The 18,244-nt window shown below is 43.1% G+C and overlaps 2 protein-coding genes across 2 annotated transcripts; both read left to right on the forward strand.

Annotated features, from left to right (window-relative positions):
* Nucleotides 1-159: 159 nt before the first annotated feature.
* LOC139565379 (cathepsin D-like) lies at nucleotides 160-8,230 on the forward strand. The gene is made up of 9 exons (XM_071385671.1): nucleotides 160-679; nucleotides 1,073-1,241; nucleotides 1,546-1,669; nucleotides 4,948-5,066; nucleotides 5,302-5,501; nucleotides 6,260-6,382; nucleotides 6,693-6,837; nucleotides 7,055-7,153; nucleotides 7,383-8,230. Exons 1-9 carry the CDS (start codon nucleotides 612-614, stop codon nucleotides 7,542-7,544), a joined length of 1,209 nt encoding a protein of 402 aa, XP_071241772.1. The 5' UTR covers nucleotides 160-611; the 3' UTR covers nucleotides 7,545-8,230.
* A 4,031-nt stretch (nucleotides 8,231-12,261) lies between these two features.
* Nucleotides 12,262-13,505, forward strand: LOC139565260 (uncharacterized). The gene is made up of 2 exons (XM_071385443.1): nucleotides 12,262-12,374; nucleotides 12,584-13,505. Exon 2 carries the CDS (start codon nucleotides 12,629-12,631, stop codon nucleotides 13,376-13,378), a length of 750 nt encoding a protein of 249 aa, XP_071241544.1. The 5' UTR covers nucleotides 12,262-12,374; nucleotides 12,584-12,628; the 3' UTR covers nucleotides 13,379-13,505.
* Nucleotides 13,506-18,244: the final 4,739 nt, after the last annotated feature.

Here is an 18,244-nt window from a genome sequence, read left to right on the forward strand (position 1 = left end):
GACCAAAATTATTATATTTACACTTTGTAGTAAATTTTGACACTATAATAACTTTTTACGACTCCTGTCGATAGGCTGTTTTAAAAGTGATGCGTTGCTTTTTAATGGCAGTCGGTCTTTAAGAGGGGTTCTTGCAGATGCAGCAACGCCCCGAATTGCGGGCCGCAATCAGACCCTTCTCCATGTATCTCGTGATCCTGAGACAACGACTTGTCAAGTGCGCAGTATGGTGTCTGATTTAAAATGTTCGGTGCTATCCGGGGATCCCACCAAGCTTTTATAATTTGAATCAACTGTGCAATATAAATAAAACAAAAAAATCTCCACTCCGGACGTCCAAAGGATCCCCGATTGCACTGACCAATTTAAAAGGATGTACACTTTACTAGCCAATTAAGACCGTCTAATGTATGTGCTCTCTCCAATCAGGGTTGGGCCGAGTGAAGAAAACCGAGTGTGTACGGAAATCACCGAACGACATACGGATATAACTGGGTTTAGTGCGTAGATTTGATAGTGCTCGGTCTTCTGTGGACAGGCTGTTTGGACGTCGAAGATTCTTGCCTAAAGTGAAAGAACTTACCATCCAGTTGGTTTATCGAAGACAGAATATGGAGTGTCTTAAAATATTGTATATAACCATCGCGCTGTTGATAGCGCACAGCTCGGCTATTATAAGGTAAAATATTTATCTTCTGTTTGGGAAACTTTTGAATAACTCAAAGAATTACTCACGCCATCCTGTGAGAATAAGCTATCTCTGGGGTAGTTTAATTTCCTGACATTATGCAATTATTATTACATGCATGTTTGTTTAGGCACATGTAGTTCAGATTTTGGTGCACACGTAGAACGTTTACATAACGCTGGCATGTCCATGCTATCTAGTTTGCATTGAGGTTAACATAGATTGTACATTTTTAAAAAAGAACCAAGCTGCTCGTAAATGAATGGGGTCAGCAGTAGAACACTTGTATAAAACAGGAAGTAGAGCGCACGAGTTCTGAATTATTCGTTAAACAAATTACGACAAAAACGGTCTATTTTCCTCATCATACATATTTGCCCGTAGAATTCCCCTCCACAAGACGCGCAGTATGCGCCGCCTGATGAGTGACAATGGGATGAGTTTTGAACAACTCCAGGACATGGCCAAGACCGTTGGTGGTGCAGGAGCTAACGTACCAATAAACACCCCGAGCCCGAAAGTGCCAGTTGAGAGACTCACCAACTTCATGGATGTAAGTGGATATTGTCACTAGGCCTGGGTTAACTCTAGCTTGTTCTAGGCTGACTGAAGCAATAAGTAAAGCCAGGGTTCTCCAGGAGTTGGGCGTGCAGGCTTTTGGTCCAACCCTTCATGACATGCCCAGTCTTCTAATCAAGGCCCAGATTGATGATCATGTAGTGTGTATATATATTTGTTTGAATAAAAGCTTGCACATTCAGAATCTCTCTCCCTAGGAGTGAGGAGAAGAGAACTGTAGTATAGACTTAGGCATATGTATTTATCATATGAATGTTGTTTGTATCATATCTCTACAGGCTCAGTACTATGGGGTGATCAGCATAGGCACACCACCCCAGGATTTTACTGTGCTGTTTGACACTGGCTCCTCCAACCTGTGGGTGCCCTCCATTCACTGCTCCTTCCTGGATGTCGCATGCTGTGAGTCAGTCTATTATTGCATTCACTGCACTTCACCATAGCCGCAGGAAGTAGGGGTCCTGGGGGGAAAAATGCAACAATTAAGGATGTTGATGCGTTACAGTTCATATAAGGAAATCAGTAAATTTAAATAAACAAATTAGGCCCTAATCTATGGCTTTCACATCACTGGGAATACAGATATGCATCTGTTGGTCACAGGTAGGGGCGTGGATCAGAAAACCAGTCAGTATTTGGTGTTACCACAATTTGCCTCATGCAGCATCTCCTTCAAATCGAGTTGACCAGGCTGTTTGTGGCCTGTGACATGTTGTCCCACTCCTCTTCAATGGCTGTGTGAAGATGTTGGTGGGAATTGGAACACACTTTTGTACACGTCGATCCAGAGCATCCCAAACATGCTCAATGTACTATGCAGGCCATGGAAGAACTGGGAAATGTTCCGCTTCCAGGAATTGTGTACAGATCCTTTCGACATGGGGCCGTGCATTATGCTGAAACATGGTGGCGGATGAATGGCATGGCAATGGACCTCAGGATCTCGTCACGCTATCGCTGTGCATTCAAACTGCCATCGATAAAATGCAATTGTGTTCGTTGTCTGTAGCTTATGCCTGCCCAGACCATAACTTCCCCGCCACCATGGGGCACTCTGTTCACAATGTTGACATCAGCAAACCGCTCACCCACACAATGCCATACACGCTCACCCACACAATGCCATACACGCTCACCCACACAATGCCATACACACTATCTGCCATCTGCCCGCTACAGTTGGAACTGGGATTAATCTGTGAAGAGCACACTTCTCCAGCGTGCCAGTGAACATTTGCCCACTGAAGTCGGTTACGATGCCGAACTGCAGTCAGGTCAAGGCCCTGGTGAGGACGGCGAGCATGCAGATGAGCTTCCCTGAGATGGTTTCTGACAATTTGCTGGAATTCTTTGTGCAAACCAATAGTTTCATCAGAAAATCCTGGTGGCTGGTCTCAGATGGTCCTGCAGGTGAAGAAGCTGGATATGGAGTTCCTGGGCTGGTGTGGTTACACGGGGTATGCGGTTGTGAAGCCGGTTGGACGGACTGCCAAATTCTCTAAAAGGATGTTGAAAGTGGCTTATGGTAGAAAATTAAGATTAATTTCTGCAGCCAGCATGCCAATTGTACGCTCCCTCAACTTGACACAACTGCACATTTGAGTGGCATTTTATTGTCCCCAGCACAAGGTGCACATATGTAACGAGCATGCTGTTTAATCAGCTTTAAATGCCACACCTGTCAGGTGGATGGATTATCTTGGCAAAGGAGAAATGCTCACTAACAGGGAAACATGCTCACTAACATTTAAACAAATTGGTCCCAAAATCTGAGTTAAATTAGTTTTTTGAGCATATGGGATATTTTTATTTCAGCTCATGAAACATGGGACCAACACTACAATTTGCGTTTATATTTTTGTTCATTATGTATGCATGTATGTGCACGCGAACCATCGCATTTAACCATGGCAAGGTGACTGGGAATATGGCAGAAAATATACAGTGTAGTTAATCACTCCGCAAAGTAATCAAACAAGCTAAAAGTCAGTATAGAGATCAAGTGGAGTTGTATGTGGCAGGGACTACAAAAGGAAAACCAGCCACATTGCAGAAACCGACGTCTTGCTTCCGGACAGGCTAAACACATTCTTCGCACGCTTTGAGGATAACACAGTGCCACCGACGCGGCTCGCTACCAAGGACTACCGAGGGCTCTCCTTCTCCGTGGCTGACATGAGTAAAACACGTCGGCCAAAACAATCCTGAAGCGTGGATTCCGATTAGTCAGACCAGCATTGAATAGTTCGAAGCACGAGTACTTCCTGTTTGAGTTTCTGCCTATAGGACGGGAGGAGCAAGATGGAGTCGTGGTCAGATTTGCAGAAAAGAGGGCGGGTGAGGGTCTTGTAAGAATTCCGGGAAGTTTGAATAGCAATGGTCGAGAGTCTTAGCAGCGCGAGTAGTACAGTCGATATGTTGATAGAACTTCGGCAGCCTAGTCCTCAGATTTACTTGGTTAAAATCCCCAGCTACAATAAATGCACCTTCAGGATATGTGGTTTGCATAAAGTCCAGGGAAGTTATTTGATGGCTGTTGAGATGGGATGTAAACAGTCGTGGCAATGACGGAGGATAATTCTCTTAGGAGATATTATAGTCAGCATTTAATTGAGGTACTCTATTTAATTGAGGTTGGGTGAACAAAAGGACTTGAGTTACTGTATGTTCCTAGAATTACACCAGGAGTCGTTAATCATGAAACACCCCTCTGCCCTTCTGCTTCCCGGAGAGAGCTTTATTCCTGTCTGCGTGACGTAGTGAGAATCCTGCTGGCTTTACCGACTCTGACTGAGTATCCCGAGAGAGACATGTTTCAGTGAAACAAAGTTTGTTACAGGCCCTGATGTCTCTGGAAAGAAATCCTTGCTCTAAGCTCATCAACTTTGTTATCCAAAGACTGAACATTAGCGAGTAATATACTTGGAAGCGGTGGGTGGTGTGTGCGCCTCCTAAGTTGAACCAGCAGGTCGCCTCGAGTACCTCTCCTCCGCCGGCGACGTTTTGGGTCGGCCTCTGGAATAAGTTCAATTTCTCTGGGGAGAGTGAACAAAGATCTAATCCAGGGAAGTCTTATTCCTGTTTGTAATGCTGGTAGTTCTGGTGAGTTACCGCTGCTCTAATATCCAATAGTTCTTCCCGGCTGTATGTATTGACACAACATTTCCTGAGCTAATAATGTAAAGAATAGTACATAAATAGAAAATACTGCAAAGTTTGCTAAGAGCTAGCGCCATTTTATCAGATTAACTGTTTTGTACAGATAATTATCGGACTCATGTTACAAATGCTTGTGAACACGGAAATACAAATACATTTAGTTGAAAAAATGTTGGGCCTTCACTAGTCCTGTATTAGTGGACAATATAGATGTCTACAGCGCAGGTTTTTTTTTGTTGCATCCTGTCAATGCAGCTCCCCCACCCCCAAACTACTTCCCGTGGCTATGCACTTCACTCATAACATTATGGCTTTACTACCTGCTGAGTCTCCTATCATATAATCATGAGATGGGGGCAAAAGCTAAAGTTGCAAATACCTTGTTTGCTCAGCCATGCTTTGGCATTGGAAGTCATATTCATCTTTAAGGCATCATGAAGGACCTGTTTGTTTTTTATGCAAATGATTGCCATTTATCCAACCTGAGAAGTAGTGTGAACTTTATCTACACCTCTGCTTAGGGCTCCACCATCGTTATAACTCCAAGAAGTCGAGCACGTACGTTCAGAATGGCACCAAGTTCTCCATCCAGTATGGCAGAGGCAGCTTGTCTGGATTCATCAGTGGGGACACTGTCTCTGTAAGTGGACTGTTCTGTGTTGTCCATTGTTCATTTGCATTCCTCTCATTTAAGTGGGCAAATCCACAGCATTTTTGTGTAATTTTACCACTGTCGATTTTTAAGTGACTGAATGTGGAGCATAGTCTGCATAACATTCCTTACTGTGTATTGTCTGTAAACCTCACTGTTTTAGTATTCAAGAACAGTCTGCTTTGTACATCACACTTCCTGTTCTTCATTCCATCCCTCTCAGTTGGCTGGCATGCAGGTCACTGGTCAACAGTTTGGTGAGGCCGTAAAGCAACCTGGCATCACGTTTGCAGTGGCACGCTTTGACGGGGTGCTGGGCATGGGCTACCCTACCATATCTGTCAACAAAATAACCCCTGTGTTTGACACCGCCATGGCTGCCAAGCTGTTGCCTCAGAACATATTTTCCTTCTATATTAGCAGGTTGGTTGGTTTTAGGGATTTTACCTTTTTGAATACATTCTTACTGAGGGCCCTAGGTCAATGTGTGGTTTGTTGACTTGTGATTTGTTTAAAAACTTATGTCCTGTTCACCGTTGGTGGAGGTCAACTGAAAGGAGTTTCTTGTATTTGAACTGGGATATTTTGAGCTTCTGTTATCCTGATTTTTAAAATTATTATTTTATACATTTGCGGTCATATTTCCTCAGAAACAAGGAAGTGAAATAGTTAACCTAATTTCAGTTTGTGACAACAAGCACGTTATAGTGTGAGAATCATTGTACCATCTATACCGCTGTCAAACTATTTTTTCCATTTTACCAAAAATATTGTATTTTTAGCTGTTTGGTGTACAAAACTGAAAGTAAGATGCAACAACTTAATGGAAGCATAGAAATACTGCACATAGAACATATATACTGCTTAGACTTGCTTGCAATGAGAATGACAGATCTATAACTCACATTTACATGTGAATTTGGTTGGGTCACCCAAAAAGTTACATATTGCAGCTTTAAAATGGCTTCCTTATTGTGGGTGAAGTCTATGAACACCACAGGGTAATTCATTTTCATAACTTGTACAACCTTATATTCTTGTTGTCACTAGCTTCAATGGGGTTGAGGCAATACATTTTATCATCTGATATTAGATTGATGATCAAGACCCTCTTCCAGTGCACTAGTAGATTTATCCAATGAACTAATACCTTGTAACCCCTTCGATATCCTGTTCCTTAGAGATCCATTGGCTGCTGTAGGAGGAGAGCTGATGCTGGGAGGCACGGACCCACTGTACTACACTGGAGACCTGCACTATGTCAACGTCACACGCAAGGCTTATTGGCAGATCGAGATGAGCAAGTAAGCAACTTGGTTCTCATCTACACAGAGGCTCTATTATAATATCCATTCAAGAGGAGAACTGCCCCCTCATTGAAGCCATGAGGTTCAAGGCTGACTGGGTATTGCATGCTGTTTCCAGAAAGCAGGGTCCCCATTATAGTGATTGGAAAAATAGCAATCTTCATGTAAATAATCAAAGACAATCATGATAACAATAATTGCTTCTATTACACCAGATGCATGTCCTTGAACCGTTTTATAAAGTCGCACACAGAAGTTATAAGGATAATTTAGTCTTGAGTGATCACAGCTAATTGGTGCTCTGCAGTGTGGAAGTGGGCAACCAGCTGACGCTGTGCAAGGCCGGTTGCCAGGCGATTGTTGACACAGGAACATCCCTCATCATCGGGCCTGTAGAGGAGGTCAGGGCGCTGCACAAGGCCATCGGAGCCTTGCCTCTACTGATGGGAGAGGTAGGTAGAGGAGTCTGTAGACTAAATGTCTACCTGTTGTTCCGTCAGTTCCAACCTGTTTTAGTTCTCCTGAATGGTCAACAAAAGATTTCAATCATGCTTGGTAAGGCTCTATTTTCTTGTAACCTCAGTTGTTTGTGTATTGTACTGGCAGAAGTTACGTGTTGATTTGTGAAGTACATGCAATTACTTGTAAACTACTTTCACTTCCTCTCAGTATTGGATTGACTGTAAGAAGGTTCCATCTCTCCCCGTCATCGCATTCAACCTGGGAGGGAAGATGTTCAACTTGACTGGAGATGACTATATCCTGAAGGTAAATTCCACCTTCTGACCAGTGTTCACTGTGGCCTGCCTGCCGGAGAAAACAGTCTGTGAAATTTGACATCAATCAGCATGAATTAAACGGTTAATCACAGTTCGTGTGCATAGAGGCGTTTCTTTTACGTCTAGATTCTAATACATTTTCTATTTCATTCTGTGGACATACGTGTAGATAGGTTGAAGTGACAAATCCTTCAAAGCTTCTCCCCTATGTGCTGCAGGAGTCCCAGATGGGTCTTAAAATCTGTCTGTCCGGCTTCATGGCAATGGACATCCCTCCTCCGGCTGGACCGCTGTGGATCCTGGGAGATGTGTTCATTGGACGCTACTACAGCGTGTTTGACAGGGACGCAGACCGCATGGGGTTCGCCCCCGTGAAGTAGAAGGGAGAAAAAACAGCCCCTAGCCACTTGTGGAGATTTGAAAGGATTTGAGTATAAGCAATATAGCGGGCTTATGAAACCAAGGTGGAGCTAGTACCTATCAAGTCCCCACAGATCATGCTGAATGAGGAAAAGCACACCACCAAAAACGTTGTTCCTTGTCTGTTTTGCTTCTTGTGGGCCCTTTTTTTTGAGGGGGGGGGGGGTTTAAAATGTTCTTTTAAGACCAATAGGTGTTCATGTGAGTTCGGTGAATGATTAATAAATAGTTGCAGAACGAGACTGATACGAGCTGCTGTAGGCAGTTCAGCTTGGTGTTTTGTATGAAGACAAAGTGATGCAACATTGCAGCAAAGATACACTATCTCCTGTCTGACAACGTAACCACTTTGTTTTTGGAAAGCAGATTACTGAATGCATGTCTTTACTCAAAATACATGTCCTTTGTAGATGAAGCAGAAGACGGCATGCATATCATTGTTGATTTAACAAAACTGATGTCCAGGGTCCAGTAATACTATCAAGGGTTGTGAAACAATGTCATGTGTACACTTACTCTTGTATGTTGACCCCCAAGACCACAATGCCTCTGTTATAGCCTAGAAATGCATGCGTTACATCATCAGGTGATTCTAACCGATTGAAATAAGTGCATTTATTAAATAAAAATCAAGCCTTTTCCAGAATGAACTATCTTTATTTGTATGCTTCGGCAGACACCCTTAGAGTTTAAGTGCCCTTAAAGAAGTGTGTTAAGTACTTGGAAGGAAATTGACCCAACCAAATGTCACAACCCCACCCTTTCCACTATTACAGGTGTAGGGATTAAAATTAATGAGTTTAAGCACTGGTCAACTGAGTTAGTAGGCCAGATTTACTAGCTGGTTTCAAAAATCTTTGCCATGCCATTTTTGACTAGACAATTTTACTTGCCAATTAGTTGAACATTTACTACTAACTTGGTCTGAAAAGTGCTAGCTTAATTTCCATCTTTGCCGGCAGCCAGCTAGCTACCTGTTGATTCACCTGCTGCTGTATCCTACCCAAAGATTATTTTCCCTACAAGCATCATGATTTGAAATAAATTACTAAATATAAATTCCACAGAAATCACGAACATCTGCTGCAACATTTATCAGAGTACACAAAGTGCTGTGTACCATTCAGTTCCAGACCTAAAATTAAATAGAAAACCGTCAAATAAAAACATACATTGCACGCAAGCACATCGTCGCTAGGCTGAAATCCACAAGGTAGATGTAGTTGTCTACTTTGGGCTTCATAAGATGTAACAAACTTGCATGGCAAAATGACCAACAGCACAGAAATGATAGTTGAAGTCAGGTCTGCAAACAAAGACAAATCTGCACACACACACATCCTCTATTTCTAGAAAGTCCCTTGAATTCAGTACATCCAGAATGAAGCACTTCAGAACACTACTCTGGTGGTAGCATTGCAAAACACTTTTTTTTGGTTACAAATGTACAATAGGTAGTAAAATACTAAACTCCACATGTCAAAGATTTTCTTGTATAATGCACTACTGTACCAAAGCACACCCTCCACTCCTAGAAGACTACCTGTGTGAGACAATATTGTGGTAATTGGGAAGATAGAAAAAAAATCTATCACAGAGGAGCAAAGTGATAATTTAGGAATAATGATGCATATTTGCATAACAATCTATAAGGCTTGTGATTGAACACTGGACGTCTTAGCATGGGATGGTTATAGCTGCCACCTGACCCGGTTTAAATCCCTGTCTGCTGGACATCAACTCGGTCAACACCAGATTAACCCTGGCTGTCTTTCAATGTGGGTTTATCAGAGCCCTTAACAAATGCACACAGTGAGCACCAAGATGAATACCCCAAAAATACCTTGTGTCTAAGTGTACAGTTAATGGAACTATCATAAATAATAAGGGAAATGTCTCTCCCAACTGAACACACCTTTGTTCCAATATCCACACTAAGAATGAAGCAATGTATAGGGTTGGGCATGCATTCCAAATAAGTGGTATGATGAAGTGGATATTGGAATATAGCCCACGTGTCCTCAGCAAAGGTAGCTCTTTGAGAAATGAGCCACATATACAGTGCCTTCAGAAAGTATTCACAACCCTAGACTTTTTCCACAAATGAAAAGTTGAAATGTCTCTAGTGAATACGTATTCAACTCCTTAGTTATGGAAAGCCTAAATAAATTCATGAGTAAAATGGGCTTAACAAGTCACATAAGTTGCATGGACTCTATGCAGAATAGTGTTTAACATTTTGAACGACTACCTCATCTCTGTAATCCACACACAATTATGTGCAAGGTCCCTCAGTCAAGACGTGAACGTCAAACACAGATTCAACCCCAAAGACCAGGGAGGTTTTCGCAAAGAAAGGCATCTATTGGTAGATGGGTAAAAAAAAAAAAAGCAGACATTGAATATCCCTTTTGAGCATGGTGAAGTTATTAATTACACTTTGGATGGTTTATCAATGGTGTATTTAAAACAGTTAGAGTTTAACTAAAACTGAGGATGGATCAACAACATTGTAGTTACTCCACAATACTAACCTAAATGACAGAGTGAAAAGAAAGCTTGTACAGAATAAAATATTCCAGAACATGCATCCTGTTTGCAATAATCACTGAATAAAAACTGCAAGAACTTTGGCAAATAAATCTACTTTATGTCCTGAATACAAAGTGTTATATTTGGGGCAAATCAAACATCACATCGCAGAGTACCACTCTTCATATATTCAAGCATGGCGGTGGCTGCATCCTGTTATGGGTCTGCTTGTCATCGGCAAGGCCTAGGGAGTCTTTTTTAATAAAAATAAATAAACAGAGCTAAGCAAAGGCAAAATCCTAGAGGAAAACTTGTTTCAGTCTGCTTTCCAACAGACACTGGGAGACAAATTCACCATTCAGCAGAACAATAACCTAAAAAACAAGGCCAAAGACGACATTGAATGTTCCTGAGTGGCCTAGTTACAGTTGACTTAAAAATCGTCTTGAAGATCTATCACAAGACTTGAAAATGGCTGTCTAGCAATAATTAACAACCAACTTGACAGAGCTTGAAGAATAAAAAACAAAAAGTGCAGATAAATGTTCAATTCTGGTGTGCAAAGCGCTTAGACTTACCTAGAAAAGACACAGCTGTAATCGCTGCCAACGGATTCTAACATGTATTGACTAAGGGGTGTGAATATTTACGTAAATTATATATTTCTGTATTTCATTTTCAATACATTTGCAAAAACATGTTTTCACTTTGTCATTTGAGGTATTGTCTGTAGATGGGTGAGAAAAATATATATGTAATACATTTTGAATTGAGGCTGTAACACAACAAAATGTGGAAGAAGTCAAGAGGTATGATTGCTTTCTGAAGACACTGTATCATGACTGAGCAAGAGTTACCTTATACCAGTAGGGGCCACTGAAGCAAGTTCAGACCCGAAAGCCAAACACTATGTGCAACTGTAAACAATTTTTTCCCCCCACAGCGACCGCAGAGGTGCTCTGCTTTTGATAAATTTGCTCTCAGCTTAACATCCCAACTATCACAAAGTTTAATTTGCAAATGCACACCAACCATTTTGTGCTATGAGTAGGAGAAAGTCATGGCAGAATTTTCACACAAGGTATGCAACAACCAGTTTTACCTAACAAAGACCTATGAATGAACATATAGATCAAGCATTTCATCTTAATCTCTCTCTCTCACTCTCTCCTCTTCCATCCTATCATCTCTTCCCTCTGCTCAAACCTTCTCCAACCTATCTCCTGATTCTGCCTCCTCAACCCTCCTCTCCTCCCTTTCTGCATCCTTTGACTCTCTATGTCCCCTATCCTCCAGGCCGGCTCGGTCCTCCCCTCCTGCTCCGTGGCTCGACGACTCATTGCGAGCTCACAGAACAGGGCTCCGGGCAGCCGAGCGGAAATGGAGGAAAACTCGCCTCCCTGCGGACCTGGCATCCTTTCACTCCCTCCTCTCTACATTCTCCTCTTCTGTCTCTGCTGCTAAAGCCAATTTCTACCACTCTAAATTCCAAGCATCTGCCTCTAACCCTAGAAAGCTCTTTGCCACCTTCTCCTCCCTCCTGAATCCTCCTCCCCCTCCTCCCCCCTCCTCCCTCTCTGCTGATGACTTCGTCAACCATTTTGAAAAGAAGGTCGACGACATCCGATCCTCGTTTGCTAAGTCAAACGACACCGCTGGTTCTGCTCACACTGCCCTACCCTGTGCTTTGACCTCTTTCTCCCCTCTCTCTCCAGATGAAATCTCGCGTCTTGTGACGGCCGGCCGCCCAACAACCTGCCCGCTTGACTCTATCCCCTCCTCTCTTCTCCAGACCATTTCCGGAGACCTTCTCCCTTACCTCACCTCGCTCATCAACTCATCCTTGACCGCTGGCTACGTCCCTTCCGTCTTCAAGAGAGCGAGAGTTGCACCCCTTCTGAAAAAACCTACACTCGATCCCTCCGATGTCAACAACTACAGACCAGTATCCCTTCTTTCTTTTCTCTCCAAAACTCTTGAACGTGCCGTCCTTGGCCAGCTCTCCTGCTATCTCTCTCAGAATGACCTTCTTGATCCAAATCAGTCAGGTTTCAAGACTAGTCATTCAACTGAGACTGCTCTTCTCTGTGTCACGGAGGCGCTCCGCACTGCTAAAGCTAACTCTTTCTCCTCTGCTCTCATCCTTCTAGACCTATCGGCTGCCTTTGATACTGTGAACCATCAGATCCTCCTCTCCACCCTCTCCGAGCTGGGCATCTCCGGCGCGGCCCACGCTTGGATTGCGTCCTACCTGACAGGTCGCTCCTACCAGGTGGCGTGGCGAGAATCTGTCTCCGCACCACGTGCTCTCACCACTGGTGTCCCCCAGGGCTCTGTTCTAGGCCCTCTCCTATTCTCGCTATACACCAAGACACTTGGCTCTGTCATATCCTCACATGGTCTCTCCTATCATTGCTATGCAGACGACACACAATTAATCTTCTCCTTTCCCCCCTCTGATAACCAGGTGGTGAATCGCATCTCTGCATGTCTGGCAGACATATCAGTGTGGATGACGGATCACCACCTCAAGCTGAACCTCGGCAAGACGGAGCTGCTCTTCCTCCCGGGGAAGGACTGCCCGTTCCATGATCTCGCCATCACGGTTGACAACTCCATTGTGTCCTCCTCCCAGAGTGCTAAGAACCTTGGCGTGATCCTGGACAACACCCTGTCGTTCTCAACTAACATCAAGGCGGTGACCCGTTCCTGTAGGTTCATGCTCTACAACATTCGCAGAGTACGACCCTGCCTCACGCAGGAAGCGGCGCAGGTCCTAATCCAGGCACTTGTCATCTCCCGTCTGGATTACTGCAACTCGCTGTTAGCTGGGCTCCCTGCCTGTGCCATTAAACCCCTACAACTCATCCAGAACGCCGCAGCCCGTCTGGTGTTCAACTTTCCCAAGTTCTCTCACGTCACCCCGCTCCTCCGCTCTCTCCACTGGCTTCCAGTTGAAGCTCGCATCCGCTACAAGACCATGGTGCTTGCCTACGGAGCTGTGAGGGGAACGGCACCTCCGTACCTTCAGGCTCTGATCAGGCCCTACACCCAAACAAGGGCACTGCGTTCATCCACCTCTGGCCTGCTCGCCTCCCTACCTCTGAGGAAGTACAGTTCCCGCTCAGCCCAGTCAAAACTGTTCGCTGCTCTGGCACCCCAATGGTGGAACAAACTCCCTCACGACGCCAGGTCAGCGGAGTCAATCACCACCTTCCGGAGACACCTGAAACCCCACCTCTTTAAGGAATACCTAGGATAGGATAAAGTAATCCTTCTAACCCCCCCCCCCTTAAAAGAGTTAGATGCACTATTGTAAAGTGGTTGTTCCACTGGATATTATAAGGTGAATGCACCAATTTGTAAGTCGCTCTGGATAAGAGCGTCTGCTAAATGACTTAAATGTAAATGTAAAATGTTAATGTCACAAGACATTTGACCTCATAGACAGTACAAAGATGGTGTATAACAATAACTCAATGTATGATTAACTGTCTAAATTGGTATTCTTACTCATGCAAACGGCAAACCTACCTAACGTGAAAGTATATATTCTTATTTCTCAACCTTCTTTCATTCAACAACTTTGTGGGAGGAGTCCTAGAAAACACACAAATCATCCGCAACTTAAATCCCATGAAGATAGAAACCTATGTGATTTATACAATAGGCCTTATAGTGGGTGCTTCCACCAGTGGAGGCTGCTGAGGGGAGGATGGCTCAATAATGGCTAGAATGCAGTGAATGGAATCAAAACATATGAATGTGTTTGATACCCTTCCCTCTATTCCGGCCATTATTGAGCCGTCCTCCCCTCAGCAGCCTCCACTGGTTTCCACCCTTGCAAAGTTTGCTACAATTTCAGAAATAACTGCAAGTTGAACCGAATTGAACCAAAACACTCACTTCAAGAACTATACAAAAAAAAAGTGGGGCAACAAACATCTTCTTCTTTTTTAACCCAAGAATGTCAAGATTTCAGTCGTTGCACAATCATTTATTTGCTTTAGGGGCAGCTCACATGGTCAATATTACATTCTATCCATTTACACAGTGGTAGCGTAGGCTAAGTGTAACCTGGTCCCATACTGTATGGAGTGTAAGCAACTCTTCTAGCCTTGCCATGCCAATGCCATACATGATTAGAAGAGTTGGCTACAGCACAAATTGTACGATACCATTCTACAGTACTATAAGTGCCCTGCAGTAGAAGAACAACCCCTGCCATGTCCCACTCACTGGTCTTGTTTTCTCGTGGACCACAACAGTGCTTAAGACAATTTACCTTGTGGCAGTACTGACGGTGTCACCAAAACTATCTGTCTATCTGAACTGGCATCTCATGTCAGAGTGTAATAAGCACCAAGTCTCAGCTGAATAGTAAGCTATATACACTAACGGTCAAAAGTCTTATAACACCTACTCATTCAAGGGATTTTCTTTATTTTTGCTATTTTCTACATTGTAGAATATTAGTGAAGACATCAAAACTTTGAAATAACACATATGGAATCATGTAGTAACCAAAACAAGTTACACCAAATCAAAATATATTTGATATATTTCAGATTCTTCAAATAGCCACCATTTGCCTTGATGACAGCTTTGCACACTCTTGGTTAAAAGTTAATTTGTGGAATTTCTTTCTTTCTTAATTTGAGCCAATCAGTTGTGTTGTGACAAGGTAGAGGTGGTTTACTCCATGTGTAACTATGTGTTGTTGTATGTGTCGAACTGCTTTGCTTTATCTTGGCCAGGTCGCAATTGTAAATGAGAACGTGTTCTCAATTTGCCTACCTGGTTAAATAAAGGTTAAAAAATACAGAAGATAGCCCTACTTGGTAAAAGACCAAGCACATATTATGGCAAGAATAGCTCAAATAAGCAAAGAGAAATTACAGTCCATCATTACTTTAAGACATGAAGGTCAGTCAATAAGGAAAATTCCAAGAACTTTAAAAGTTTCTTCAAGTGCAGTTGCAAAAACCATCAAGCGCTAGGATGAAACTGGCTCTCATGAGGACCGCCAGAGGAATGGAAGACCCAGTGTTAAGTCTGCTGAAGAGGACAAGTTCATTAGAGTTTACCAGCCTCAGAAATTGCAGCCCAAATAAATGCTTCAGAGTTCAATTAACATCAACTGTGTGAATCAGGCCTTCATGGTCAAATTGCTGCAAAGAAACCACTACTAAAGGACACCAATAATAAGAAGAGACTGGCTTGGGCCAAGAAACACGAGCAATGGACATAAGACCGGTGGAAATTTGTCCTTTGGTCTGGAGTCCAAATTGGAGATTTTTGGTTCCAACCGCCGTTTCTTTGTGAGACGGGGGGTGGGTGAACGGATGATCTCCGCATGTGTCTTTCCCACCGTAAAGCACGGAGGTGTTATGGTGTGGGGGTGCTTTGCTGTTGACAATGTCTGTGATTTATTTAGAAATCAAGGCACACTTAACCAGTGTGGCTATCACAGCATTCTGCAGCGATACGCCATCCCATCTGGTTTGGGCTTAGTGGGACTATCATTTGTTTTTTCAACAGAATCAATCAATCAATCAATCAAGTTTATTTTATATAGCCCTTCGTACATCAGCTAATATCTCGAAGTGCTGTACAGAAACCCAGCCTAAAACCCCAAACAGCAAGCAATGCAGGTGTAGAAGCACGGTGGCTAGGAAAAATTCCTAGAAAGGCCAAAACCTAGGAAGAAACCTAGAGAGGAACCAGGCTATGAGGGGTGGCCAGTCCTCTTCTGGCTGTGCCGGGTGGAGATTATAACAGAACATGGCCAAGATGTTCAAAATGTTCATAAATGACAAGCATGGTCAAATAATAATCAGGAATAAATGTCAGTTGGCTTTTCATAGCCGATAATTAAGAGTTGAAAACAGCAGGTCTGGGACAGGTAGGGGTTCCATAACCGCAGGCAGAACAGTTGAAACTGGGACAGCAGCAAGGCCAGGTGGACTGGGGACAGCAAGGAGTCATCATGCCGGTAGTCCTGACGTATGGTCCTAGGGCCCAGTTCCTCCGAGAGAGAGAAAGAAAGAGAGAAGGAGAGAATTAGAGAGAGCATACTTAAATTCACACAGGACACTGGATAAGACAGGAGAAGTACTCCAGATATAACCAACTGGCCCTAGCCCCCCGACACAAACTACTGCAGCATAAATACTGGAGGCTGAGAAAGGAGGGGTCAGGAGACACTGTGGCCCCATCCGATGATACCCCCGGACAGGGCCAAACAGGAAGGATATAACCCCACCCACTTTGCCAAAGCACAGCCCCCGCACCACTAGAGGGATATCTTCAACCACCAACTTACAATCCTGAGACAAGGCCGAGTATAGCCCCCAAAGATCTCCACCACAGCACAAACCAAGGGGGGGCGCCAACCCAGACAGGAAGATCACGTCAGTAACTCAACCCACTCAAGTGACGCACCCCTCCTAGGGACGGCATGAAAGAGCACCAGTAAGCCAGTGACTCAGCCCCTGTAATAGGGTTAGAGGTAGAGAATCCAGTGGAGGGGAACCGGCCAGGCAGAGACAGCAAGGGCGGTTCGTTGCTCCAGAGCCTTTCCGTTCACCTTCACACTCCTGGGTCAGACTACACTCAATCATATGACCTACTGAAGAGATAAGTCTTCAGTAAAGACTTAAAGGTTGAGACCGAGTCTGCGTCTCTCACATGGGTAGGCAGACCATTCCATAAAAATTGAGATCTATAGGACAATGACCTAACACACCTCCAGGGTGTGTAAATTCTATTTTACCAAGGAGAGTGATGGAGTGCTGCATCAGATGACCTGGCCTCCACAATCACCTCACCTCAACCCAACTGAGATGGTTTGGGATGAGTCAGACCGCAGAGTGAAGGAAAAACAGCCAACAAGTGCTCAGCATATGTGGGAACTCCAAGACTGTTGGAAAAGCATTCCAGGTGAAGCTGGTTGAGAGAATGCCAAGAGTGTGCAAAGCTGTCATCAAGGCAAAGCGTAGCTATTTGAAGAATCTCAAATACAAAATGCATTTTGATTTGTTTAACAATTGTTTGGTTACTACATGATTCCATGTGTTATTTCATAGTTGAGGTCTTCACTAATATTCTAAAATGTAGAAAAAAATAAAAAATAAAGAAAAACCCTTGAATGAGTAGGTGTTCTAAAACTTTTGACCAGTAGTGTATGTAGAGACCAATAATGTTAGAGCCGATTATTGAGGCTTGTTCATTTGACAGAGATTTTTCATGCCCCTGTTCAGACATGATATTAACTAGCATTAGACTAATGTTACCCATCATAATCTCACCATTTGAAAGACCTGCAATCTGAGGATGGCGCTAACAAAATGTATTTCAAATTGACCCCAATTTCCATTCCCACAAATTATAATATAATAAATATAATTTAATAAATATAATATTTTTCCAACACCATTCATTCCAAATTGGTTACATAATATTATGGTAACATAATATTAGCCAATGAAGCAATCCCCAATTCAACAAACACTGAGCCCTAACCCAAGGGGTATACTATGAAGCAGGTTCAACTTTGATAAACAACCAGAAATAACTGTAGATTTTTTTGTTTCACTAAGAAAGCTTAACTTAGACCAAGCCCATTTGAAGATTATCTTTCAAAATTTTTTTAGGATACCTAGGCAAGTTAGCTGGCTAACTCCTTGATCATGCTTTGTAGTATACCCCTCTGAACAGTACCCTTTATAAAACGGCTTACGTGCACCATTATGAAGAGACTGGTTTCATCATCTGAGGTTTAACTGGTATTTGGATGATCCTGTATTTGAGTTTAGCAGATATGGCTTGCATGTCAAAAATATGTTAAACCCACAAACTAAAGTGGTTGATTTTGCATTTCTACTTTATCACAAACATAATTACGCAGATAAAAAAGGTACAAGAGAAACATATTGATTGACGAAACAGCGACTCCATAGACGTAATGTTGAATCGATCACACAGCAACGTGGTCATAGGGGACATGGTCCATGTCTGAAACACATATGAATTACATATTATATCCTTTTCTGCAGTATGGAATCTATGGAACCTTAGTTTGAATTATATACCATCTGTCCTAAACCCTAGAACCCTAGAACCCATG

This window comes from Salvelinus alpinus, chromosome 36 (assembly GCF_045679555.1).
Source record: "Salvelinus alpinus chromosome 36, SLU_Salpinus.1, whole genome shotgun sequence".
In the NCBI taxonomy this organism is placed as follows: Eukaryota; Metazoa; Chordata; class Actinopteri; order Salmoniformes; family Salmonidae; genus Salvelinus; species Salvelinus alpinus.